Source organism: Ursus americanus, chromosome 34 (genome assembly GCF_024610735.1).
Source record: "Ursus americanus isolate L20-20 chromosome 34, mUrsAme1.1.p, whole genome shotgun sequence".
Lineage (NCBI taxonomy): Eukaryota > Metazoa > Chordata > Mammalia > Carnivora > Ursidae > Ursus > Ursus americanus.
In genome coordinates this window covers 3,710,324-3,737,458 of record NC_142160.1, presented here as the reverse complement: position 1 = coordinate 3,737,458, position 27,135 = coordinate 3,710,324, and the positions used below count along the sequence as shown (strand labels likewise).

Sequence of the window (27,135 nt, the reverse complement as noted above, 5' to 3'; positions counted from 1 at the left end):
TGACGAAATTGTCAGTTTGCTCGTATGTTAAATCTGCAGCCCCCAAGGCGGGTGTCCGTGGAGTCCGACTGATTTTCAGTGATTTGCCCTTTTCACTGGGTTGACATTTGCACTGATGGGCGAAAGCAGTGTTGGTCCAACTGCCAGCATCTCTGCAGGAGCCAAGGAAGTGGCGTCAGTCTGTGGTCATTTATGTTAATATGAATGGGTTCATTTGTATTATTACATTGATGAATAAATATTTTAAAAATTTAATAGTTTTAGTTTTTAATAGAGTAACTATTGGTAGATATAGTTTAGAGTAAATCTCTTCCTCGAAGAGTGTAAAGGGGTCCAGAGACAGCAGAGTTAGAGAACCACTGCTTTAGGCACATGGTAGCTGTATGAGCAGACGTTTTATTCTTCCTCCTGCTGGTCTTTGAGAAGGAAAACTTAAGTAATATAATTCCTTTAATGGATAAATTCAGTTGATATTCAAGGTACATATGAATCTTAAGTAAAATTTTAATTCATTGCCTTAAAATCTTGTTTATAACTAGATTATATTTGTAAATAAAATACTTTGCAGGTGCTGACCTTAAGGAGAGAGTGAAAATGAATCCCAGTGAAGTTGGTCCTTTTGTCTCCAAAATAAGAGCAGTGATTAATGAGATCGGTAAGCTCGTTTAAACTCCTTTTGGCATGCTGAAGCTGACCTTAAATGTCAGATTTAGAAAGTTGCACACTGTCCTTATATATAAGCTTTGGCTAAAGGACTTATGTAATTAGGTAATCAGGATCTGTAACTGGTTGCTGTGGAGTGAAATGTAATACATTTAATTTGAAAAACTGTGAAAAATATTTTATAATTAAAGATGGCCTTTATGTGGCCACTCCTTTATGTAATGACATGGCATATGAAGGTAGTTATTAGCAAACAAGGAGAATATCTCCCAGATAATTGCATACACACATACTTATAGATTTGGCATTGTTTTGTTGTCTGTATAAATAGGATCATACTATTTCCTTAGAGTTACAGACTTCTGGGTAATATTTATGTCTCAGGACATATCAGCTTACTTTATTATTAATACTTTTTAACATGTTGCGGTGTAGTCATCCACAGCATTGTCTTATCCAAAATTTTAAATTACTTCATTAATGTGCAGGGATTTTTTTTTCCATTTTTGTTATTTATAATAAAACAATGAGTATCTTTGTATCAAGTCTTTCAGAGCATTAGTACGTGTACTTACAGGATAGATTCCTGAGCATGGAATTGCAGTTCTAGGTATCGTGTGTTCATTTTACATTTTAATCATTTTTACCAGGTTATATTCCAAGAAGATTGTAATAATTACAGTTCCCATCAATTACGTGACAGTACTTGTTTCCTCATATTTTTGCCAGCATTGAATGTTCCTGCTTTTTAAGTTTGCCAAAGTTAAAAAAAAAAGACAACTTAGCATTTTATTTTATTTTAATTAATTTATTTATTTTTTGACATCTTAGCATTTACATTTGCTTTTCCCCAGATGCTGTGTGATGTTTTCACATTAGACTTGAATCTCCCCTTCTGCAGATTGCATTTTTCACATCCTTCCTCCTCTTCTCTGTAGCATTATTTAATTAACAACTGCTTATTTATTAAAAAGCCACTTTGTAGTAGTCTTTCGTTGTTAAATGTAGGGCAGATACTGTCTCCTAATGTGCCACCCTAATTCAGTTCCAGTATTTAGATTGAAAACTTGTAGTATCTTGAGGGTATGAGGTTCCCTTCATTATTCTTTTTTTCTCCTTGAAGATTTTCTTTGGTAATTCCGACACATCAGTTCTTCCAAATGAATTTGCAATTACTAGTTTTTAAAGCAAGGAGGAAAAATACTGTCACGGGACTGTGACTGGAATTTCTCTAAATCTTATTTAGAAAGAATTCACATTTTTGTGATATTGGATCTTTCCATCCGTGATGTGTATGGGTTTCATTCCGTCTGCGCGCGCGCACAGGGGTGGGGGGCGTCATCCCTTTTTTAATGTCCTTCAAGAAAGTTTTCTTCCCATTTGCCTTGCTTGGTCTTCCATCTTTTTTCCCAGCTCAGTTTATGCTTGTTATTTATTCCTTTGAATGGGATCTTTTTCTCCTATTTCTGTTGAAGTCTGGTTATTGTATTTCTGTAGGAAAGTTACTAAGTTTTAAGTGCTTATTTTGTATAACACCAACTTGATAATTACTTTTATTAGCTGTTGTTATATCTCAGTTAATTTTCTTGTGTTTTCCAGGTGAAAATTCATTATCTATAAATGATGCTATTTTTATTTTTGCTTTTCCCAGCATTTTAGTCTTACACATTTTTCATCTTTTATATTGGCTAAGCCCTTCGATACAATATTCTGTTGTTGGAGTGTGTTCATCCCTATCTTCCTTATCTTTATTTGACTTTGATGAATGCTTTTAATATTTTGCCAGTAATTATCAAGTTCAGGGAGTTTTCTTCTGTTTCAGCTTATTAGGAATTTGTTACTGTTTTTTATTCAGGAATACGTGTTAAAGTTTGTCAAATGCTTTTTTGATGTATGTCAGTATTTATACAGTTGACCCTTGAACAACGTGGGGGTTAGGGCTGCTGACCCCCACACGGTTGAAAATCTGTGTATTACTTTTAACTCCCCCAAGACTTAACTACAGAAACCTGTTGACCAGAAGCCTTACTGATAATAGAAGCAGTTGATTAACACGTATCTTATATGTCATATGTATTATATAGTATATTCTTTCAATAAAGTAGTAATATTTTAATAATATTTCTAATATTAACATAATAATCTTAGAATAAAGTAAGCTAGAGAAAATAAAATGTTATCGAGGAAATCATAAGGAAAATACATTACAGTACTGTCCTATATGTATTGAAAAAAATCTATATATAAAATGGACCTGCACAGTTCAAACCTATGTTGTTCAAGGGCCAACTGTAATTGGTATATATTAGAATTTATCTCATTTATCTTTTAGTATACTAAATTGTATTAATGGAATTATTAATGCTGTGCTGGTTTTGTGTTACTGCAATAAACCATACCTGGTCATTGTGGTTAGTGGTTATAGTGGTTTTTAATATAAACTGCTGAATTCAATTTTTATGTTTTGCTATAATCATAAATGAATTAATCTTCTTGTTCTTTTTTTGTGTGTTACCCTTTTCTGGTTTTGTATCAAGGTTGTACAACTTCATAGAATGAGGTGAAAAGCTTTCTGTTTTGTTTCCTGTGCTATACAGGGAAGTCATCTGTTATTTCAAAGTTTAGTAGAATTTGACCATGTAACATTTTTGGGGGTCTTGTGTGGTTTTGTTATTGTTTACTTGTTTTTTGTTTGTTTTTTAGAGTTAAGTTTTAGAATATATTTGTTTTGATTTCTGGAATGGTCATTGTCACCTTTCTACCTTTTTTAAATCCCGTGCTGCTATTTCTAGTGGCTCTCCTTTGCTTCTCTCTTCAGCTTCCGCCTCATGGTCAGCTCGGATGTCCCCTGAGGCAGAGCATGGACTTGGTTTCCATATTGGTTAGAGAGCATGATCTTGGAAGTAGAAGTTGATGTTGTCTTTAACTTTATATGTATGGTGGGAGGAGTGGCTGAGACTGGTCCAGTTGTAAACATCACCTTGACGTTTCTTCCAAGCCTCTTTTCATTTTATTGATTTTGAAATTAGAATTTTTCTGGGACTTCTAAAATGAAGAACTGTTTCTATTTTTGCAGTGGCATTTTGTTTTCAGTGTTTGTAGCTGTAACAGTTCTGTCTGGATCCTAATCCAGTCTACTTTTTTCTGTCCCACAGGTTCCCCAATTTTAGTTAATGATACTTTTTATTACAACATTACAGTGGACATAGAATTTTTAAGTTGTGTTTTGTGGTGACTTACTGAGATTATGAGGGGTGAATAGAATCTAAGTGTCTTGATCTAATCTATTCATTTACTATATTAAACCAGGGCAGGCAAACTTTTTCTTGAAGAGACAGATAATATCTTAGGCTACTCAACTTTTTTTTTTTTTTTTAAAGACTATTTTCCTAGAGCACTTTTAGGGTCACATCAAAATTGAGGGGACGGTATAAAGGTTTCTCTTACACTCCCTGTCACCACATACGCACAGCCTCCCCTGTTAGCAACATCCTCCACTAGAGTGGGGGATTTATTACAGCTGATGAATCTCCATTGATAAATCACAATCATCCAGGGCTCATGGTGTACATTAGGGTTCACTCTTGGTGGCGTACATTCTGTGGATTTGGATAAATATATAATGACATTTACCCATCATTATAGTGTCATACAGAGTGTTTTCGGTGCCCTAAAAATGATCTGTGCTCAGCCTGTTCTCCCCTCTCTCCTCTCTGGCAGCCTGTTTTTACTGTCTCTCTAGTTTTCCATTTCCTGAGTGTCGTATAGTTAGAATCAGATAGTCCGTAGCCTTTTCAGATTGGCTTCTTTCACTTAGTAAGACACATGAAAGTTTTCTCCCTTTTTATGCCTCGATATCTTATGTGTTTCTAGAGTTGTTATGTGTTTCTGGTGCTGAATAATGCTGCATTGTTTGGGTGGACCACAGTTTATTTATCTATTTACCCACTGAAGGATATCCGGGTTGCTTCCAAGTTTTGACAATTATGAATAAAGCTGCTAGAAAATCTATGTGTAGGTTTTTGTGTGGACGCAGGTTTTCAACGCTTTTGGGAAAATACCAAGGAGCATAATTGCTGGATCATATGGCAAGAGTGTTTAGTTATGTAAAAAACCCTGCCTAACTCTCTTCCAGAGTAACTGTGCTATTTTGCATTCTCACCAGCAGTTAATGAGAGTTTCTGTAGCCGCACATCTTTGTCAGCATTCGATATCAGTGTTCCAGATTTTAGCTGTTCTAATAGGTGTGTAGTGGTATCTTGTTTTAATTTGTTCATTTTTGTGATGACATATGATGTGGAGCATCTTCTCATATGCTTATTTCCTATCTGTATACCCATGCTAAGGTGTCTGTTGAGACTTGGCCCAGTTTTTAATTGAGTTGTTTGTATTTCTTGTTGAGTTTAAGAATTCTTTGTATATGTTAGATAACAGTTCTTTATCAAATATCAGAAAATTCTGTGAATATTTTCTCTCAGTTTGTAGCTTTCTTCGTAATCTTCTCATTCTCTTGATGTTATCTTTTGTAATACGTTTTTCATTTTAGTAAAGTCCAGTCTGTTGTTTCTTTCATGGGTACGTTCTTGGTGTTGTACGTACAAACTTGTTGGTCGTCTAGGTCATCGCCTAGGTCATCGAGGTTTCCTCTGTTGTCTTCTAGGAGTTTTATGGTTTTGTGCTTCCAGTTAGATCTGTGATCCATTTTGAGTTAATTTTTGTGAAGGGAGTAATGTTGTGTGTAGGTTCCTGGTTTTGCTTGAGAATGTTACTGTTTCAGTACCATTTGTTGAAAAGACTATCTGTGCTCCATTGTATTGCCTTTTTCTCTTCGTCAGAGATCAGTTGATTTATGGGAGTCTGTTTCTAGGCTCTCTGTTTTATTCCTTGGTCCATTTGTCTGTTCTTTTGCCAGTAACCATGCTGTCTTGATTACTGCAGCTTTATAGTGAGTCTAGACATTGGGTAGTGTCAGTGCCACAACTTTGTTCTTCTCCTTTAGTATTGTATTGGCTATTCTGGGTCTTTTGTCTCTAGTTTGGTGATAGCCACAAAATAACTTGCAGGGATTTTGATTAGGATTGCATTGAATCTATACATCAAATTAGGAAGAACTCACATCTTGACAATACTGAGTCTTCCTATCCACGAACATGGACTGTCTCTCCATTTATTCAGTTCTTTGATTTCATGCATTAGTTTTATAGCTTTTCTCATATAGATCTTGTACATATTTTGTTGGGTTTATACCTAAGTATTTTATTTTGAGGGATGTTAATGTAAGTGGTATTGTGTTTCTAATTTATGGAACATAAGAAATAGGGAGATCGGTAGGAGAAGGAAGGGAAGAATGAAGGGGGGCTAAACAGAAGGGGGAATGATCCATGAGAGACTGTGGACTCTGGGCAACAAACTGAGGGCTTCAGAGGGGAGGGGGGTGGGGGATTGGGATAGGTTGGTGATGGGTATTAAGGAGGGCACATATTGCATGGTGCTCTGGGTGTTATATGCAAAAAATGAATCATGGAACACTACGTCAGAAACTAAGGATATACCATATGGTGACTAACATAACATAATAAAAATGAGTATTCAAAAAAACAAAATTCCATTTGTTCATTGTTGGTATGTGGAAAAATGATTGACTTTTGTATATTTATCCTGTGTCTTGCAACCTTGGTATAATTGTGTATTTGTTCCAGAAGGCTTTTTGTTAATTCTTTCATGAATCTTCTGCATTGTAGACACTCATGTCATTTGCAAGCAAAGACAATTTGATGTCTTCTTTCTCAATCTGTATTACCTTTTATTTCCTTTTTTCTTTAATTACATTTGCAAAGATTTTTTCGTATGATGTTGAAAAGAACTAGTGAGAGGAGACATCCTTGCCTCGTACTAGGTGCTCAACTTTGACAGATAGTGCTGAAGCAGCTACAGACAAAATGTCAACAAATATGTGTTTCTCTGTTCCAGTAGAACTGTATGCACTGTGAAATTTAAATTTTAAATAGTTTCCATGTGTTATGAAACAGTATATTTAATTTGTTTCCTTATTTTCAGCTGTTTAAAAATATAGAAAACATATTAGCTGACAGGTTTTGCTAAAAACAAGCACTGTGTCTGACAGACACCTTGTGTTTCAGAGTCCATAAGGGGGTACTGATGTCTCCTCCCTCCCTCCCTTCTTTCCGTCCATCCATTCATCCACCTCAGATGTCGCCTATCTTCTTTATTTTTCCTGTTTTTTGGAATTCTAGTCTTCCACTCTTTTTCTTTTCTTTCTTTTTTTTTTTATCTTAAGGAATCTACTGACTTCCAGTTCTGATTTGGACAGCTTGCTTCATGTTTGGCTCAGGCCTTTTTGCATTTTGGAGATTTAAAGGTTTTAAGGTCTTTGTATCCTTTGCTAGGGAGTTTAAAATATTCACGGAGCAGGAATGGAGCATAAGTCTTACAAATGAGTTGGAGGGTGGAGAGTGGAGACCAGAGTAAGAAAAACAAACAAAACAAAAAAGTAAAGTTCATCAAACCCTAACAAAATGTTAAGAAGATAAAAGGGGTACCCCCTTATGGACTCTGAGAAACAAACTGAGGGCCTCAGAGGGGAGGGGGGTGGGGGAATGGGATAGGCTGGTGATGGATAGTAAGGAGGGCACGTATTGCAGGTGCACTGGGTGTTATACGCAACTAATGAATCATCGAACTTTACATCAGAAACCGGGGATGTACTGTATGGTGACTAACATAATATAATAAAAAACATAAAAAAAAAGGGGGTACCCCTTAGGACAAATTAAATAATAAGATGATGAAATAAGTCTAGTAATTACCATTAATGTCAGATGACTAAACTTGTTAAAGACATGGATGTTCAGATTTGATTAAGAAATGTAAATCAACTGTGTATTGTTAATAGTAGCACCTCTGTTAAAGCCTTTTTCATACCAGGAGATTACTAATCATACTCTTTAAGGCAAAAACCGTTATTAGTAAGAGAAGGACACTGTATGGATTAAAAGTTTAAATTTTACATAAGACTAAACTTGTGTGTTTCTGAAAACAGAGATCTTAAAGTATACAAATAAAGTTATATTAAATATATACAGAATAAATCGGCAAATCCTTCATCACTGTGAATGATTTCAATTCATCTCTCCCAATTTATCATGATATTGAAAGGCAAAAGTTAAAAGTAAGGATTTGAACAGTGTGCATATCGAAGTTGACTTAATAGACTCTTAACCCCACTGGAGAGTATGTGTACTTCTTATGAACATACAAAACATTTACAAAAACGAATCATGTGCTGGACCCCAAAATCTCTGTTAAGTTTCAGAAGATTAATGCATACAGACCATGTTCTCTGTTCACAATGCAACTAAATTAGAAATAAAAATACACATAATACAGAGATTTAAAAACCATATATTTGTCAATTAAAAAAGAACTGTTAAGTTACTAATGGGTGAAAGAAGGAACGGTTACGGGAAAAAGTACTAAGATTCAATGAATATAAAATTACTGTATACCCAGATTTTTGAGATTTGACTAAAGTGATCGTTTGAGGGGAAGTCATAACCTTAAATACCTATGTTAGCAAGGGAAAACCACTGGCAATAAGTAGCTAAGCATTGCCTTAAAAAGTTATGAATCCAAAGAAAGTTGAGGAAGGCAGTAACACAAGGCTCAGAAATTAATGAGATGGAAGTTGGAGTTGCAGTGGGGAGTATCGGCATGAGGCCAAGCCTCCGAACAAAGGAGTAAAGGGTGTTGAACAGTAGATGTTATAGAGGAAGAGAGGGATGTGATTGTAGATAGAGCAGAGATTATAAAGCTTATACGAAATACTGGGAAGATCTTTGTGCCAATAAATAAGAAACTTCTGTCTCAAGAAGAAACCATGTTCTGGATAATCCTGTTACCACTGGAGGGATTGAGTAGTAGTTGAAAGTTTTTTCACAGAGAATGTGCCAGGCCTAGTTTTTAAATATTAAATGATTGCCTTTGGTTGCTTTATCGCCTGTAAGGAACAGATCGTTGCAAGCTTCCTTCTACAAACTCTTCCTTCTACAAACTCCTCCACAGAACTGTGCAGTGAGAGTTTATTCCTAAACTCAGTATTTCTGATTAGTAGGACTGTCCCATGTACCTTTGACAAAAACAATAGAACAGTGAGTGAGAGGAACCAGTCTTGCTTAGGAACATGGATGAAATAAAATAGGTTTTATTATTTTATTTTATTTTATTTTATTTTATTTTATTTTATTTTATTTTATTTTATTTATTTATTTATTTTTTAAGATTTTATTTATTTATTTGCCAGAGAGAGAGACAGCCAGCGAGAGAGGGAACACAGGCAGGGGGAGTGGGAGAGGAAGAAGCAGGCTCCCAGCAGAGGAGCCTGATGTGGGGCTCGATCCCAGTACTCTGGGATCGCGCCCTGAGCCGAAGGCAGACACTTAACGACTGAGCCACCCAGGCGCCCCTAAAATAGGTTTAAAAAAAAAAAAAAGACCAAGTTGGATTTTCTCAGGCATACAAGGGGGAGTTGGAGGATCCCGTTTGAAAATCTTGAATTTAATTTGTGACAGTCATTTAAAATAAAATCATGTTTTTCCTTAATAGATTGATGAAAAGAATTTGAGAGATGTCAAATCTATTCATAGAAAAAGGTCAAGGCAGACTAGAAATAGAAGGGAACTTCCTTAGCCCAATGAGAGGTATGTGTTTCTTAGCAGTAAAACGTGAGAGTAGTCTCCTAAAATGAGGAAAAAACAAAAGGCCCACTGTGACCACCTCTGTTCAACAGTGTCCTGAAAATCCTGGCCTGTGTGGAAAGGCAGGAAATAGAAATAAAATAGTGACACAAAGAAGAAATATAACACTGCCTGTCTCAAGTGGTATGATTGTCTCCATTGAAATCTAAAAGGATCAACAAATTATTCAGAATAATGAGTGTCTCAAGAGAGCCAAATAGAAGATCCATATTTAAAAGTAATTAATTGTTCTTCTTTATACTAGCAACAGCCAAGAAATGTCAGTCAAGAAAAGATACTACTGACAGCAGGAACAAAAATGAATCTAGAAATATACGTAAGCTATTTTGAAATTATGAAACTTTTTAAAAAAATTAAGTGGAGACACATTATCTTCTTGAATAGAAGGATTCAGTATCAAGAAGATGATTCTCACAGATGATTCAACTTACAGATTCAATGTAATTACACTTACGTTCTCAGCATGAATTTTGTGAGGAATTTGATGAGCATAATGAAGCCCCAAAACAGCCAGACATTCGTAAAGAAGAAAATAAGGGGCCTTGCCTTATCAGCACTCAAGACTTATTTTAAAGATTTGTAAATTAAGATAGTATGTTGTGGGCTTTGGGATAGACAAATGGACCATGGAGTAGAATACAGAAGCCTGGCAGACACATGTAAACGGGGGCACTGCCACAGGAGGGAGGACATTTGCTGGGGACGGCAAGACTTGGCTGCAAATTTTATGATCTTGACGGAGTAAAATTGTTAAACACAAAATGCAGCCCATAAAAGGAGAGGTTTATAAATTCTACCAAATTAAACTTAAGAACATTTGTTCATTAAAAGGTGCTATAAAGAAAGTAGAAAGAAAAGCCACAAACTGGGAAGAAATACAGTAGCTGCCAAAGCATACAGATATATCTACATATCTATATATCTATATATCTATGCATGCAGACACGAATCAGGACACACATGCGTGCATGCTGCCTAGGAGTGTGTAAGACAGAACAAGAGAGTCATGTTTCACACCTCTGTCAGATAAGCCACATATTCTTATGCCTGAAACTACACAGAGTTAGTGAAGAAGCGGGTCACCAGGCAGACGGACTCCCTTCTGATGAGAGTACAGACTGATGAACTGTTGAGGAAAACAGTTTGGTGTTGTCTTACAAAGTTGAACGTTCACATTCCATAAGACTCGAAAGTTCACTTCTTCAGGAGACATTTACTAGAGGGTAAACCCTGTAACACTGTTTTCATTGGACCCATAGTAAAGTTTATCCCAGTAGGCACATAGGGTGGGCATCAAAGGTCCATGAAATAATAACCTTTCTTTGTGCACTGTGTATGGATACTATGCTCTTTATTTTTAAAAATATCTGATTTTGACCCAATGAATGTATTGCTACTTGGAATTTGAAACTACACTATTCTATAGGCATTTTGTGCATGTGTCCTAGGGAAGCTTATACCAGCATATAAGAAAAAGATTTTATAGTAGCAGTATTGTTAATAATAAAAAACTGAAGACAACCAAATTTCAGTGACAGGAGAGTAGATGAATGTTTTTGTATATATGTACAGTTGTACCGTAGATAGCATTGCACATAAATGAGTACACGTGTAAGAACATGGATAAATCTTGGAAACACTGAATTAAAACGATGTATTTTTTATAAAACTAAAAGCATATACAAAACAGTATATAGTGTAGAAATGTGTGTATACTGAAATCACAGACACACACACACACAGGAAATATAGAGTGATAGGCAGAGAAGTCACAGTAGTCATTACTGTTGGGTTTGGGAAGGCAGATGGAAGAGGAGGTGAGGAGCACGTGGGTGGACGGGGTGTTCTGATACAGCTCTTACGCTGGTAATCTTAAGGAAGTCTGTGACTGTTATATGCTTCCTTACCTGTGTATGCTACATACATTTTTTATATTTGCCAAAATACATCAGTTTTTAAAATGTTCATCTATCTTGAATTCTGCAAGCATTTCTAACGTTATTTCTTGAATAATTTTCTTCATTTTCCACCTTGATTCTTATTTTCAAGAGAAGCCAGAATTCTAGATTTTCTAGAAAAAAATCTCCTAATTTTAAGGTTTTCAAGGGAGGGGAAAAAAACCCTTTGAATGTCAAACAAAATTGGTTTATGGACCAGATTCTGCACATAGGCCTCCAGCCCCTCCAGTTCTTCTGACACGGTCAGTTCGTTTTCTGTCGAACAGGGCTTCCGGAGGTCATTGTGTCCACAGGAGAGGTGTTGTCTGGAGGATGTGAGTGGATGCGGCGGGTGTGGGCCCTGCATTGCACTCAGGGGGCTCTTTCATACCCAGATGTGCCGATGCCTGTTCAGAGAGGCTCAGGATGATTGTTAGGTTTCTCAAGGATTTTGTGAGCCTGGTTGTCAACCATTGTGGCACTGTCAGTAATGGCATGAGTCAGAGTATATCCTGCCTGTCTGATACCACTTTTTCCTCTTGCCCCATGTTATCTTCGCATTTTCCACACCTGGAAGATCTTTCTCTGGGGTCTCAAGGGCCATGGACTTTCTTCTTGTTTTTCATGAAAGAGTCTGTAAGGAACTTAGAGGTATGGGACTCATTTGAAAGCTGTTCTGTGTTATTAAAATAGAGATCAGAAAGAAGTTCTATATTTTATTCAGAGTCACTAAATTCCTTACTTCACTGTTTCTAGCTTCTTAGAAAGGCTTTTCTTAAAAAGGAACTCCAACATCCTAGAACAAAATTTAGTTCTGTTGCTCTTTTCAAAGAAAAAAGTCTCTTTTTGAGATGTTTCATTCTAAAGAAATGGTGAATTCTCAGATATCTAAAAGGGTAATCATTGTTTCAAGTCCCTCCCCCTTTCAGGAGTGGGATGCCTAGGTCAGAAGCAGCAACGGGTTATTTTGGAATCTGAGGCCTGCTCAGGGCATCGCAGATGCAGAGACATGGAATGATCTGGGTCTACTAAAAGCTGCCGATCCTTAACTTATCACCTTGCTCCAGCTGCAAGTGGTGCACCTTCCTTCCTGTTTTCACTTGTGCCATGGGCATGCCACTGTTGGGATCCCCACTGTGCCAGTGAATGATCCAGAATGTGGGGAGCACAAGTGTTGCTTCCCTCCGGATGGTCAGTCTTGTCTCATTAGATGGTATTTCATGAGGAGCTAGAAAACATTTCAAAATTCTCTCTCAAATAGAAACTCTGAGGGGGCAAGTCTATTTCCTTCTCAAGTTGAGGCCTCAAAGAATTGTCATCTAATGATAAAGAGATATTTTAAATGGGTTTTCACCAGAATTTTCAGTTGTAGAATCTAGTGTGAGGTGGATGATTTTTTTGTAAAGGATATTCCATAGCAATCCTTTTAAAATGCCAGGCATTTTCAGCTGAGGCGTTTTGATGTTTCAAGACGGGGATGAAAAGAACCAGAAAGGAGACTCAGAAAGATCCTCCAGGGTAGAGGCATAGGAAGAAAACAACAGTTCTCTGAGAGCCAAGTGAAGAAAGTCTTCCATTCGGGAGGCCTCAGTCACACGCTGCTGACATGTCCAGGAGGGTGCATGGGGAGAGCGGACGGCCGAATCTGGCAGCACGGTCATCAGTGGTGCCTCTGACAAGCGTCCTCCTGGAGATGAGCACTGGGGGTGTGGGCAGCTGCCTTCTGGGCTGGCCATGATGGAAGAGCTCCATTCCTTGGACGATTTTGCATGGCCCCTTAGTCTGACTGTTGGGCTTTCTGGTGTAGGTCCATGTAGAAAAAACTAGTTATCTGAAACTTATCCTGGTTATGGATGAAAACTTCCCATAATTTGATTTCTTATAAATAAACTGTAGGTGAAAGTATTCAGAAGGTTTTTTTTCTCAAAGATTTGTATATCCCTTTCTTTGAAGCATAAAGTCTGATTTACCATGGCTTAATAATAGTCTCTGAGGTAAGATGCAGAGCTTTTAAATATGACTAAGGTATGATAACATTTTACCAAAGGTTTTGTATTTGTCACTTCATGCATTTAGTCATTGCATTCTTTTTAATTACATAACACATTACATTGAGGTCTGTGCTTTGTAAAGGTATAAATCCACTTCAAACTCCCTAGCATCCCGTTTTGATATTGAGAGATTCTTGAGTAATGAATGCAAAAGGGCTTGCATAAATTCCAGATATATCCCTTTTAAGCTTTCCACTTGACTTAGAGACATCTGATACTCACAAAAAAACCAGACATCGGCTCAACTTACCGTTTTCCTAAAGAAGTTGCCATAAGGTGTTTATTTTGCTGCAGAAAAGTTAAGTTTATGCATTAGCAGAATGTGGTGAGCGTCTATGAATTGTGATTGATTTTTTTAGAGTTTGATAGTTTATCGTCGTTACACCATTCAGAGCTATTTCAGATACTTCCTTTGTGTTTTACTTGATCTGAAGCAAAGCTTATTGTGAAAATACTTAATTAGTGCCACAGTGACTACTATCACATACAGTTTGAAGGGTTGTGTGCTTGTTACATTTTCTTGGCTATCCTGTGGTTATTTGACTTTGATTTTAGATGTATTAAGAATTGTTTAGTAAATAACATTTTTAAGGTTTGCAGAATTGTCAGTCCGCCAGGTTGACCCGAAATGGTTATGTTCACTGTGCCTTTTTTGTTTGTTTGAAGGTCAAGGAGATTTTTTAAATAAGTAGTTTTGTTAAATTGGATGCATTCCAGCATGTATTTTACATTTTCCCCCCTAATTTGAGGTAATAAGTAGAAATTGAAGAACTCAATTACGGTATGTGAGGATTGACTGATGAAACACTCAAGTTAACTATACTTACTAGTTTTCCAAGTGGTAACTTCCAGATCCTGCTTTCTGTTTTCTTTATCCTTTGGTCATCCTGACAGAAAATTGACACAAGTATTTAGGAGTCCGTTGTTTTCCCTTAGAAGTGTTAACATCCCCAGCCTACTGTACTGAATCATAGTTTCGAATAGAGCTACACTTCGCTTTGCAACATAGGATCTCTCTCCTCTTTTTGGAATTCTCTTGCTTTTGCTGACTTCCTCTGGGTATTAATCACATTATGATTTTGGATGGTGCTGTGGAAATTATACTGTTTTGCTAAATATAGCCAAAGAAGCGGGCTTATCAGCCAAGCTCTGTCTCTTACTCTAAAATATTACCCTGGAATATTCTAGAATTTGACAGGACCAAAAAGGAAAATCACTTTCATTCTTTTTTGGCTTTTTTATGTTTGTTAGCTTTTAATTCCGTAAGGAATATCTGAATGTATGTTTAATGTAAAAAATTAGAACTTCTTTTAGCAGCTTTCTCCCATTCCCTTTCTGTCCACATAACTTAATTACTGCTAGTGCCATGATTTAATACTTTAATATTTAATGATTTTAGTATATTTAGGCCTTTTCTTGGTTTTTACATGAATATATGTTTGTATACATACATCGATTTAGATGATATGCAAACACATATATGAAAATGACCACATCAATAAGTTGTCTGTTTTTAAGTTTTATTTCTGGAAATTAAGACTTTTCTAGGAATTTATCCATTTCATCTAGATTTTCAAATGCATTGGTATGAAGTATTGATAATGTTCTCTTAGTTTCTCTGAGGAGTCAACAGTGGGTTGTCTCTTCTCACTCCGGAGACTGCTTGCTCGGGTCCTCATTCTGTTTTCTTCTTGGATCTGTCTCTCCGTAGATTTATCACTTTTAGTACACATTTCAGAGATCTGTTTTGGGCTTTGTTAATCCCCTCTCCTGTTTCTGTGTTATTAATTTCCATCCTGATTTTCATTAATTTTTTTTTTCTTCAGGTTACATTTGCTGCTTTCTTTTAAACCCATGACAAGGGATGTTTGTTTCACTATTTTCTGCCAATTTGGCTTATGTCAGACCTTTTTACTATATGTCTGTGTCTCCTCTTCCATCGTTTCCATGTTTGTTCCTCCTTACCTCTCTCTGAATGGTTTACAGCTCCACTGATTTTCTCATAAGCTGCACCCGATTCGTTACAAACATTGAGTTTTTTAATTTCATTTTAAAATACTTTTTGGTTCTTTTAAAAAACTATTGTGTCACTTTTATTGTTTACAGTTTCATGCTTGGCTTCATGTCTTTATTTGAGAGTCAGCATTTGAAGATTATGGATCTCAGTTTTTGTATGGATATTTTCTTAATTTTTTTTTTCTACTGGTTCTTACTAGATCTTGTTTTCTTGGTTATCCTTTGGCTGTGTGATAGACATTGTATTTGAAAAATTATTTCTGGGAATAGTTTGGAGTCTAGTTTTTTACAGTGTGGAATGTTTTACCACTGCATTAAAAAAAATTGTTTCCTGGTGTTATTTGCTATAGACATACCATAATGTATGTAATTATTCCTTCATTGATGGATGTTTAGATAATTTTTGGTTTTTTACTACGACAGCAGTGCAGAAAACATCATACATATTGTATGGTATCTAAGGGAGCCTTAATAAATAGAAATCCTCTTTCTATCTAAGGTTTGGAATAAATTGAGAAATAAAGTGTAGAAACGGGCAAAATATTCTCAATCACTGATACTAGCTAAGTGGAAGGTTGTGGCTTTAGATTGTTGATGAGGAGATTGGCTCATTTGACTGTCCCACCTTAGGCCAGTCTCCCCAGTCACAGCTACCCCAGGTTGGCACTGGCTGCCTCCTGCAGCAGTTGGCGCGGCACCAGCATTGCGTGACTCACAGGGCACTTCTCACGTAGGCGTGGAGGAGAACCTGTGTTCTGGGAAAGGTGGAGCAAAGGATAAGCCCATTTATTATTTGTTATATTATCCACTTAAATAAGTAACTTGTTGGGGTGGAAGAAATTTAGGGGCCGTAGTTGTAGGAGCGTGGGACCCATTTCTGTAGTGCTCTATATATTTAGCATCGGGGAGGAAGGGAACCTCTGTACAGCCATGGGCACAGGACACTGTCCCTGTTTATTGCAACATTATTTACAATAGTCAAGATATGGGAACAACCTAATTGTCCATTGATAGATGGATGGATAAAGAAGATGTAGTATTTGTGTGTGTACACACACACACACACACACACACACACACACACACGCACACGGAGTGGAATATTACTCAGCCATAGAAAACAATGAGATCTTCCCGTTTGCAACAACATGGGTGGAGGTGGAGGGTATTATGCAGTGAAATAAGTCAGACAGAGAAAGACAAATTTCATATGATTCCCCTTATATGTGCAATCTAAAAAAACAAATGAACAAACAAGCAAACAAAAAACAAGATGCTTAAATACAGAGAGCAAACTAGGATTATCAGAGGGTGGGGAGGATGGGTAAAATAGATACAGGGGATTAAGAGGTCAAACTTGTAGTTATAAAATCAGTAAGTCATGGAGATGAAAAGTACAGCATAGGGAAGAGACAATAATGTAATAACATTGTATGGTGACTGATAGTAACCAGACTTACCTTGGTGAGCGAGCACTGAGTTATGTGTAGAATTGTCGAATCACTATGTTACACACCTGATGCTAATAAAATATCGTCAGTTATATTTCAATTAAAAAGACCAAATTGTTCCCTTTTACTTTTCTCATTTTTTCTCATTTTTTCTTAATGCTATTTCTTTATAATTTTAAATTGATTAATACCTGTGTTACTTGATTTTAAATTGTATCTATAAAAATAAATATAAATTATATATTTAATTGACCCCTGTTTATAAAAGATCAGGAAACTAGTATACTTTATTCTCTTGGATTGATCATTTTCATATTATTCCGGTCATAGAAGTTTTAGGAAGAGATCTATTGAGGTATAGCTGACATGTAATAAGTTGCATGTATTAGTGTGTGCTGTGTGTTGACTTTGACTTTTGGAAACATCACCATAACCAAGATGGTGAATATGTCCATCACTCCCAGAAATTTCTTCATGGCCCTCAGTGATCCCTTTCCCTGCACCTTCCCATTGCCTTCCTGTCCTCAGATAACTACTGAACTGCTTGCCATCAGCGGAGACTAGTTTCCATTTTTAGAATTTTTAATAAATGGAGTACAGTGTGTATTAATTTGCATGTTATCTCTCACATATTTTTTTGAGGTTCACTGATGCGTAGCATGGATCGGGCAGTAGTTGGTTCCTTTTTAATGCTGAGCATGTTCCATCATGTGGATGTAGCACATAAAGCTGCTGTAAACATCTGTGTGAAGTCTTTACTACCTTTACAGTTGAGTCTTACCGAAAGAGTTGGGGCTCTTACCACTTCCTCTGTCTGTGTAGTGGGTCAGCGTATTATCCTGCAGGATGGTGAGGTGGTCAGGTTCCCTGTGGATTAGCTGGGTATCCAGAGCTTCACCTGCGGTCTTGTTCAAATGCAGCTCCCGGTGGGATAGTTCTGGCGTGGGACCTGGGGTTGTATGTTTCAACAAGCTTCCAAGTGATGCCAGTGCTGCTGGTCCACAAACTGTGCTTTGCAAAGCAAGGATATAGAGCCTGAGAGTTCGTGAAGCAAGGCAGGAATGGTGTATTTTTTTCTACCAGGTAAAAGTAAACTACTTCTTGTTATGTTTTCATCAGAAATGAAAATAACTACATGTGTCATGTCAGGCAACATTTGATGTGCCAAGAGCTCGCTCTGTTTCATTCATTCATTCATTCATTCATTCATTCATTCATTCATTCATTGTAGTGAACACCTGGAGCAGCAGTTGACAGTGGAAGCTACCTCAGTTCTGTTTATTAAAATCTTCCAGACAAGGCTGTGGAGTGAGAGTGTGTGGGGGCTTAACCTTGCCTAACCTTTCTCTGTGTTTCCCCAGGGAGGCTTATTTGTTTTGGAATTTTGGTAGGAAAGAGATGCTCTGGTGTTGGCCCTTGTCTAATAACCTGTAGTCATGCACTGGGGACAGTCTGGGTTGGAGGTTTGCAGGGAAGTCTCAAGTCAGAATTCTGTTACAGTCAACTGACAGCAGAGCTCAGAGCCAGTGTGCTTGTCAGACTTCTCAAAGGGTCTCAGCATTTCCCTTTCTTCACACTCGTGGTCACAGGTCCTTGAGGAAGGATGGAACGTTGTCTTGCAGAGCTGCGTCCTGGCTCACGGTCTCTGAGTCCAGGCTGTGAGAGCTGGTGATGGGCAGTCATGGTTATGAGCAAGTCCCTGGAGTCGGGCCACCTGAACTCGAATTGTGGGTGCACCAGGCAGTGACAGGAACTCCCCTGCCCTGTGTCCCCATCAGTTGTGAAGGTCATAGTAGTTCTGATGTCATGAGGCGGGTCAGAGGTTTAAGTAATATTCGTAAGGTGCTTAGGGCAGTGAACCCATATAGTAAGCACTTTCTTGTATGTGCTCGATCCATAGGCAGCTATATGGAGAATTAAGAAGACAGGTACATAAGACGTAGGTTTAGAAAAGGCAAGCATCTTTTCTCAGATTGCAGAGCGGTCACCCCCTGACTCCTGGGAACAGTGGCTCCCATTTACAGGCTTCGAACCCCGCCATGTGATGTCGTGCGCGTGTGTGTTGGCGTCCAGGCCGGCTTCTTGTTCAGAGGCCCCGGCTGGGCTTCCAGAGGCGCACGCAGCTGCACGCGTTGGGCAGGATGGTTGTGTCTTGTTGCTGTGGTTCCTTTGAGACTTGATGATGAGAATGGGAAAGGATACATGAAGGTGAAAGTTTGAGTTGGAATTCGTGATAGTTAGGAGTTTATTATAATTTTCAATTAACCTTGATTTTATTTCTGTTCTTTTTGAATGATTTCAATAAAGTCAGACTTCCAGTATGCTATATGAGCATTTCTTTCGAAATATTTCTGTTTTGTATAAGAACACGGTTCTTCAGTCAAAGCCATGTTTAAACATCACAACTGACACTAGCATTTTCCCTTAATAACTGAATTTATGTTTTTCTGGAAACATCTGAAAACCTCTGTTACATGTGGTATCTCTCTCAGAGCTGACAGTAGGCCTGCTCCCCCTTCTGCCTCATTCCTGGTCTCCCGACTCTGGTGCGCCTCTGCCATTGGGGGTCCTCCTGCAGACTCCGAGGTGGACGGGAGCCTTCCCAGGCAGCTCCTTTATTTTTCTCTTGAAATAGCAAAACTTTAATTGTTTGCTTTTAATTATATTTTTAGGAGCATTTCAAAGGATTATTATCTTCTTTGTCATACCTGGCCCATTTCCTGGTACTAAACTCAAAATAGTATCTGATCCTGTTCGTTGCGTAACACGCCGAGTCATAATTTCTTCCTCTTGCTGTTGGTAATAGCCTCTGCTCCTGGCAGCTCCGACGTCATCCAGCCGTGCTCTTACACAACCGCCATTGTGATATTTCTCAGTTCTCTGAGATGGTTACTCTGCCCTTCCGAAGCGTGTTGTATTAGGTCCACTAAGATTATTAAGTGCTACCAAGCAGAAAAAGTGCTGGATGTAAAAACAAGCGTGTGAGGTAACCGTGAAACTAGCATGTGCTTTGGGATGACTCATCTTTTCCTGAAGAAAATTTGCTAAGAGAGACGTCTTTCAGAAGGGGAGGATTACGATTACATAAAATTTAGGATTAAAAAACAAATTTAATTAAAAAAATTTTAATTGAAGTATACAGTTGACACCCTAAAATTTCAGAATTTACAATACTGTAAAATAGTTGAAATTTAATTATTCATCGAATGCTAATTGAGCTGTTCTGCTTAAATAATTTTTTAGTAGGAAAAATTTTATAGACTGCTTTATATAATGCTAATTTATGTTAATTAGTATTTGAAAGGAGCACGTAATTTACCTTTTTAATGATTTGAGAGTGTTAATATCCTATTTTCCTTGTTTTGTATAAGGACCCTACATTTCTTGTCATTTTATTTTATATATTTCACATAAAATGTAATGTTAAAAAACTTTTAGCCCCTTGAGAAAATTTCTTAAGTTTTTAACTATCACATTAAAAATAATTGTCATTATTTCCAAAGAATATAAGCATATAGGGGAAAAATGTTGATTCTTTAACTTCAGGATTAAGAAAACTTGAGGATGAGACAATTCATCCCTCCCCTCCCCCGCCCTGCCCCAATCTCCCAGATCAGTATGTTTGGATTTGTTTATTTCTCCTTAGTTCCTACCTTGTTACTCCAGGTCAGGCAGAACCTGAAACTTGCCTGGCGTGCATGCCCTCTCCCCCATCATTTTATTTTATCGGCATAATGTTTGTTTATAGCACCTCTTAAAATGAAAGGGAGGGTATATTTACTAATGAATTTTATTTGTGTTTTTAATGTGCATTCCCTCTTTTTTTCCTTTTAATGACATTTTATACTTCTAAAAAATAATAGCTTTTAAACTTTCTATTGGGTAGTGTGATTTTTAAGTATGATATTTATTTGAAAATATTAACTAATAAAATCGTCAAGCAAAGCCTTGCCAGGTCTTTTTGAGTCATCCGTCCCCTGATGTAGTATTACGAACATTATAGATGACCACAGATCGTGATCTTGCTTTATGCTTACTGGAATGCTTAAGGACTTATGAACTTGTGGAATATTACTTTTGTAATTTATACTCAACTTATTCCTTCGACCCCTCTACTTAGTCTACATTTTCAGTTCACAATTTGATGCAAAGAAAAATTCCTCTTTGCATACGAATTTGTTCCTATTTTGGGGGGATTCTAAAGAATATGAGACAACCCTATTAGCTAGGAGTTGGAATTTTCAGAAACTGGAACTCAGTAGTACATATATTTCAGGCCTGGGTTTGATTATAGAAGTTCTTTAAACTCACCTTTGTGGTTCCTCTCTCTGAGGAGCCAGCTTCCCCCAGGTGGCTGGTGAGTGCCTTTGGCATTTTCACACGGCAAGGAGAGAACACTCACTCCCATCCTCTTCCTGGTCTCTCTCCCCCGTTCAGGAACCCTTTACACTTCATCTTTTCTGTACCTCCATTGGGCTACATATATTCATGTTATTCCTCTTAAAGTATTAAGTGAAAGAAGTTCATAATAAAAAGAAAAGCAGGAAGAATACAAGGTTTAATGTCCTAGGAACAGGAGAAGCAGTCCCAGAGTAGGAAGAACAGTGTTACTGATCAGCACTCATGTGATGTGATTCTGTTTCAGAATGGGTGGCATGATGGTAAATGCTCCGCTGGAAAAGCGTGTACAGAGTGCCACGGAGGTGCAAAGGAAGGGGCTTTTGAGCAGGGCCTTGAAAGATCATTAGGTGCTAGCTAGGCATGCCAGGCAGAGGGCAGCTTGTCCACAGGCATGGATGGGAGGAACTTCTGGAACATAGAGTATGTGCCTGAGGTTGGAGAAGAGGTTGGGCAGCTGGACAGAACCTAGTTCTGTTTATACTGTAGTAAGTTTGGCCAGCCTCACTTTACATTCCCATTGTCAAAAATAAAATTCATAAGGAGGAATCTGCTTCACAGAATAATTAACCAGTCTGTTTTTGAACCAGTTATAAAAATGAAATCTGTATGTTCTAATTTACAAAATCTCATTAAAATAATATTCTGGGACCAAGAAAGTCTGGTTTGAGGTCTGTGGTTGGCTGACCCCTTCCTGGACCCTCGGGGCCTTCTCAGAGCCTCTTCCATGTGAAGTGTGCTATTTGATAGAGCCTGGTCATTTTCTAGCTAGGCCTACAGTGCTCCTTCCTCAGTGATAGAACTAGTGGGTGGGGCCCCAGGAGCCCAGGAGTGGGCTTTTGTCTGATATGAGAAGATGTATTACTTCCTGGGATGAGACTGTCATTCTGAGTACCATGGTGAATCGTAAAGGATCTTGAATTTCGCAGTTATACCTGAGTCATTTCAAATAGAAATTTGTATGAACCAAACATCTCATAAAAGATGCTAGGCTCTAAGATTACGAAGTCGGAACTGTGATTGTGCTAATTCAAAAAACATATTTATGGAGGTATTTCATGATATGGGAAGATTTAAAGACATTATTGCATGTTTATTTGATGGCACTGTACACAATCATCACATGTTTTTGAAGAATAATAAAGGAAATGACTATTTTGTTGAAGGGAAAAGGGGCACAAAATTCTGTATAAGGTATCCCATTTAAAAATAAATTCACAAAAAAGAGTCTAAAATAAATTACATAGTAAGGTAACTATATTCCTGAGGAAACATAAACTCTTCCTTTCTGTTTCAGCTAATCTTCCAGTGCCAACAATTGCAGCAATAGATGGACTTGCTTTGGGTGGTGGCCTTGAGCTGGCTCTAGCATGTGATATACGCGTAGCAGGTGAGAATTAATGCTGTTAGAAATGAGGTTTGTGCTTACTCTTGAGATCATTCCAAATATTTTATTCTTTTCTTGTTGTTGAGTAGAATGTTTAGAAGAAGTCACCCATTGGGTTTGATGAAGTATTGAAGATTCCCAGTTAAGCAGACAGTCTGATAGAGTCTCTTATTAGCCTTAGCAGTAGGGGAGGAGAACAGGAATTGGATCAGACAGAACTGAATTTGAATCGTAGGCCCTGTCCTTTTCAGATCAGTTTCCTCCTCTAAAATGGGGGAAATGACAGGAGCTGTTGTGAAGATCCAGTGAGCTAATCTGTGGCATGTGCCCAGTCCAAGTACTTCATTCGTGTCAGCTACAGGAATGATAACTTAATCTCTTTGAGGTTCACTTTCTTGCTTGGTTTCCTGTGGGTTGGATGAGGCAATTATGAAAATAATAATGAGAACAATTAGTGCTGGCCGTGTGCTGACCGCTGACTGGGTACTCAGCCTTGCTCTAAGCCCCCAACGTGTATGACATCCCACAGTCGGCCTAGTAGCCCTCTGTGAGAGGCTGTCTGTGGTGCTTGAGGAAGCTGGGGTATGGAGAGGAGACGTAACAGGCCCAGAATCACTGGCTGAGCTGGGATTTGAACCCAGGCAGACTGGCACCATGGCCATCACTCTCCTTATTCTGTCAGAGCCCCACAGACTGCCACTGTATGGTCACACTGGGGTGACATAAAGGGGCCCTGGGATCAAGGACTGGGAGAAGCAGGAACAGCTATTTGTCACCGTTCTTCCACTGGCTCCCATTGTCACTCCTGAAGCAGCTGCCTGTTAAAAATAGAGTCAGTACAATTACGTTTTCAATAATTTTTGACTGTTTCTTGGGATTTGTAGCTGCTAGTCCGTGTGGACTCTTTCCCCCTTTCCACTTTATTTTAGATCTCTCCTTACTTGTCTGAAATCATGAGTTTTAAATGGAAGAGCTAAGGTACATGTAGGCCATTTCTGAAAGAGTGCAGATTCTGGGGATTAGGATATGGGAGGTGGTCCAAGTACGTTTGGATATGCAAATAAAGAAATAATTAAGATGTTTTAAAGTAGCCATGAAAACAAAACGTGGAAAGAGGAGCCTTGTCCAGCTGTCAGAACAGTAAAACCATTTGTCAAAAGTAACTAGAGATTCGGCCCTGAAAAGCTGCCATATCTGATATGCTATATTAAGCCGTTTGATTTGGAGGGTTCTTCAGGCAGCTCAAGATTCCTGCTTGTCAGACATAGCCGCGCTCCTCATCCTGAGTAATTAATGGGGTCTAAGCCTTCAAACATGACTTGGCAGTACCAGGTCAAATTATGTAGTTATAACTCTGGTCTTTCTGCGTCGAAAATCAGTTCACTGCCGAGCAGTTTTTAACAGGAAATGTTATGTGAATCTCTTAATGTGTATCATTTACAGTGTTTACTTATTTCCATAAATAAATGCCTTTTGAAGTGACTTTTAAAAAAGATTTGTTACACAGGTTTAATTAGTAAACAGAATATTTGTAGCTGATTTTACTAACTTTTTCAAGTCATAATATTTGAATCTGATGATATGGATTTTACTTAATTTTCTTCCTTCCTTTTTAGCTTCCTCTGCAAAAATGGGCTTGGTTGAAACAAAGTTGGCAATTATTCCTGGTGGAGGTATGAATTGTTCACACCCATTGATTTATTCCCAACAACAGGGCATAAGGCAAAAGGGTGTTATTGAAAAGGAAGCATTTTGGGTAAGGAGGCTAATACTGTATTGTTTGCTTCTGTAGCAAAGTCCTTGTTCAAAATGTGCTGTTTTAGCGTAGGTAGTTGAGAAGATGCTGGGTATGTTGGATGTTCTCTTTTTGTGGTGTCTCCTGTGCTTTTCTGTATAATTTTTAATTATTAAATTATTTTATCAGTCACATTTTTTTCTTGAAGGATTGCACTGATAATTTGAAACTTTTGTGTGGGTATAGAAATGTGCATACCCTCAGAGAGCAGCCCGCACTGGTCAGACCCCACTGGAGGAGCGGGCAGGGCTTCCCAGGCTTCGTGCCAGCTTTTTTGTGTTTCTGGGCAGCAGGACAAAGGTTGGGGTTAGTGGGTAGCCTGTATTTGGAACTGAGGTGTTTCTTCTGTCACTACAAAAAAAGATAGGTGAGCAGCTTTTTGAGAAGACTCATTTAAGAAAGCACTTTTCCAACATTGATATTGAAATCTTGTATCACCCAATAAATCTGAAATTTTGGTTCTTTGATGAGAGAATTTAGAGCTATTCCTATTTCGTGAAGTCGTTCTTTCAGAAAGTAGGGTTCATTTGAGATGTGCACGTTGATAATTTATTAGTATATGAACTAAATAACAGTAACAGTGTAAAAATTAAAAGTAGTGTTTGAACACTTTAGGCATGTTTGTACCTGCACAGGTTAAAATGGTATGTTTAACTTATCATTATAAGAGTGTTTATTCTGATTAGGGTGGATAAGGAGAAATTAAAACACAGTTCAGTGAAACTGGTGACCACCCTAGTCAATGTGTAAGACTCACTGAAAGGTTTCTACTTTGGTCATCCGCAAAAATGCTATTCTTGTGGGTAGAGCACTTGGTATCTGCCCGTTTGACCATGCCAGTCTTGTTAATAGTGACTAATGAAAACATTCAGAGAAGGATTTCTGTGGAAATGGATCCAACTGAAAAGAATTATCAGATAACTGATACTGGAAATAAAACAAGATTTAGAAAAGGGATGGTATGATATGTTTGTGAAATTCTTTTAAGAAGCAAGCATTTATTGGTAATTAGGATATAGCTAACCCTAGAAAGACAGTGACTGCAGTGGAATGGTGACACCCCTACCCCCCCCCCCCAAGATAGGTCAGCCTGGAACCTGTGAGTGTAACCTATATTTGGAAAAAGGGTCTTTGCAGATGAAGTGTTAAGGATCTTGAGATGACCTCATTCTGGATTATCTGAATGAGTCTTAAATCTGATAACAAGTGTCCTTAAGAGAAGAGGAGATGCAGGAGAAGGTCCTGTGAAGACAGAGATTGGAGAGAGGCGTTTGCAAGTCCAGGAGGGCCAAGGATTACTGGCGGCCACCAGAAGCTAGGAGCCTCCAGAAGGAACCACCCCTGCCAGCATCTCAAGTTTGGACTTCCGTCCTCCAGAACTGTGTGAGAAGACTTCTGTGGTCTCGAGTTTGGACTTCCGTCCTCCAGAACTGTGTGAGAAGACTTCTGTGGTCTTAGGCCAGCAAGTTCGTGATAAGGTGTTATAGCGGCCCTCGGAGACTAATACAGTGGGGTCTAACCTTTCAGTAATTTTTTCTGGACAGGGAATTAGTGAGTGGCAGAGATAAGGGGTAGGAGGAAGATGAACTTGGGAATTTGGATATTTATCATATCTTGCAGATGAAATGTTTTGTATTAAAACCACGAGAAGGTAGAACGGTTGCATGAGCATACTGTTGGGATTGGTTAGAGGAAAGAAGCCTAATTGCCTGCACTACAGAAACACGAGTGGTAGAGTTAGCTCCTTCCCTCTTTGCTCATGAGCCGGCCGTACCTTTTGAGGTCTAGAAATTAGCATTTTCTTTCCAGAGAACTGAAGTTCTTAGGGTCCTCCTCAATCAAGGACCTATTAATTAGAATCCACTTGTAAATTTGATTCATTTTGGATTGTGTATTCTCATGATTACAGTTATTTCTAAAATTTTTATTAAATGAATTTTTCATGAAATTCAGAATGCTTTAACATTTTCCCATCTACTTGTAAAGGATCATCTTCTGTCTTCGCCTTTTTTCCTGAGTGAGTCTGAGGGAATGTATTTCAGTTGCTTCTTTAATTAATGAAGCTTTCAAGTTCATCGCTCATACACGGGTAGCTCTGATGCGTCGCACTTTCTATCGGGAGTGAGTCGAATTCTCTCTGAGGCCACATTCACATTTCGATGAAGAAAGTTGCACGCAGACATTTTGGTTCACTTGCACGTTCATGTGATGGTTACTCACGAACCCTAAGTCAGGCCTAATTTTGTTTTGTTTTGTTTTTAAACGACAAGGCAGTTTCTTAAAAGAAAGATTTGTTTAATGTATTATCTAAAGGAGCGGTTCCTGAAATTTTGGTGGAGAAAAATCCTCTTCTGGATGTTTTGATCCACAGATATTTTGACCATATCCCTTTCTCCTCTTCACTTTCTCATAGATGTTCCTTGTGAAAATACCTTGTTTTTTTTTTTTTTTTTCCTTAAAGTTGGTTTTAAATTGACGGATTTGTCATGGCTCATGTGATCCCTGAGATGTCTCTTTTGGGCTGTGAACTGCTCTATAAGAGCTTCTTATAATAGACAAAGTAGACTGTACTTAGTTTCTTTCTCCCTTGTTGGTGGACCTCTTAGCTAAAAGAAGATGCTGAACTTGCTTCCTGTTGTAGATGCTGCTTGAGCAGCGTGGCC

General features: G+C 38.0%; 1 protein-coding gene across 10 annotated transcripts in view; it reads left to right on the top strand.

Annotated features, from left to right (window-relative positions):
- The window catches only part of AUH (AU RNA binding methylglutaconyl-CoA hydratase), a 343,464-nt gene that overhangs the window by 38,888 nt on the left and 277,441 nt on the right, over positions 1–27,135 (top strand). For 8 of the 10 annotated variants that reach the window (XR_015722935.1, XR_015722934.1, XM_087858831.1 and 5 more), the window contains 3 exons: positions 569–655; positions 22,588–22,680; positions 24,294–24,350. Coding sequence is in view for 8 of the 10 variants with exons in the window: in XM_087858831.1 (XP_087714957.1) it covers positions 569–655; positions 22,588–22,680; positions 24,294–24,350 (237 nt within the window). In the remaining 2 variants the exon portion in view is untranslated. The remainder of the gene's footprint in view (positions 1–568; positions 656–22,587; positions 22,681–24,293; positions 24,351–27,135) is intronic. The other 2 variants (XM_045772542.2, XM_045772546.2) reach the window with 1 other exon arrangement.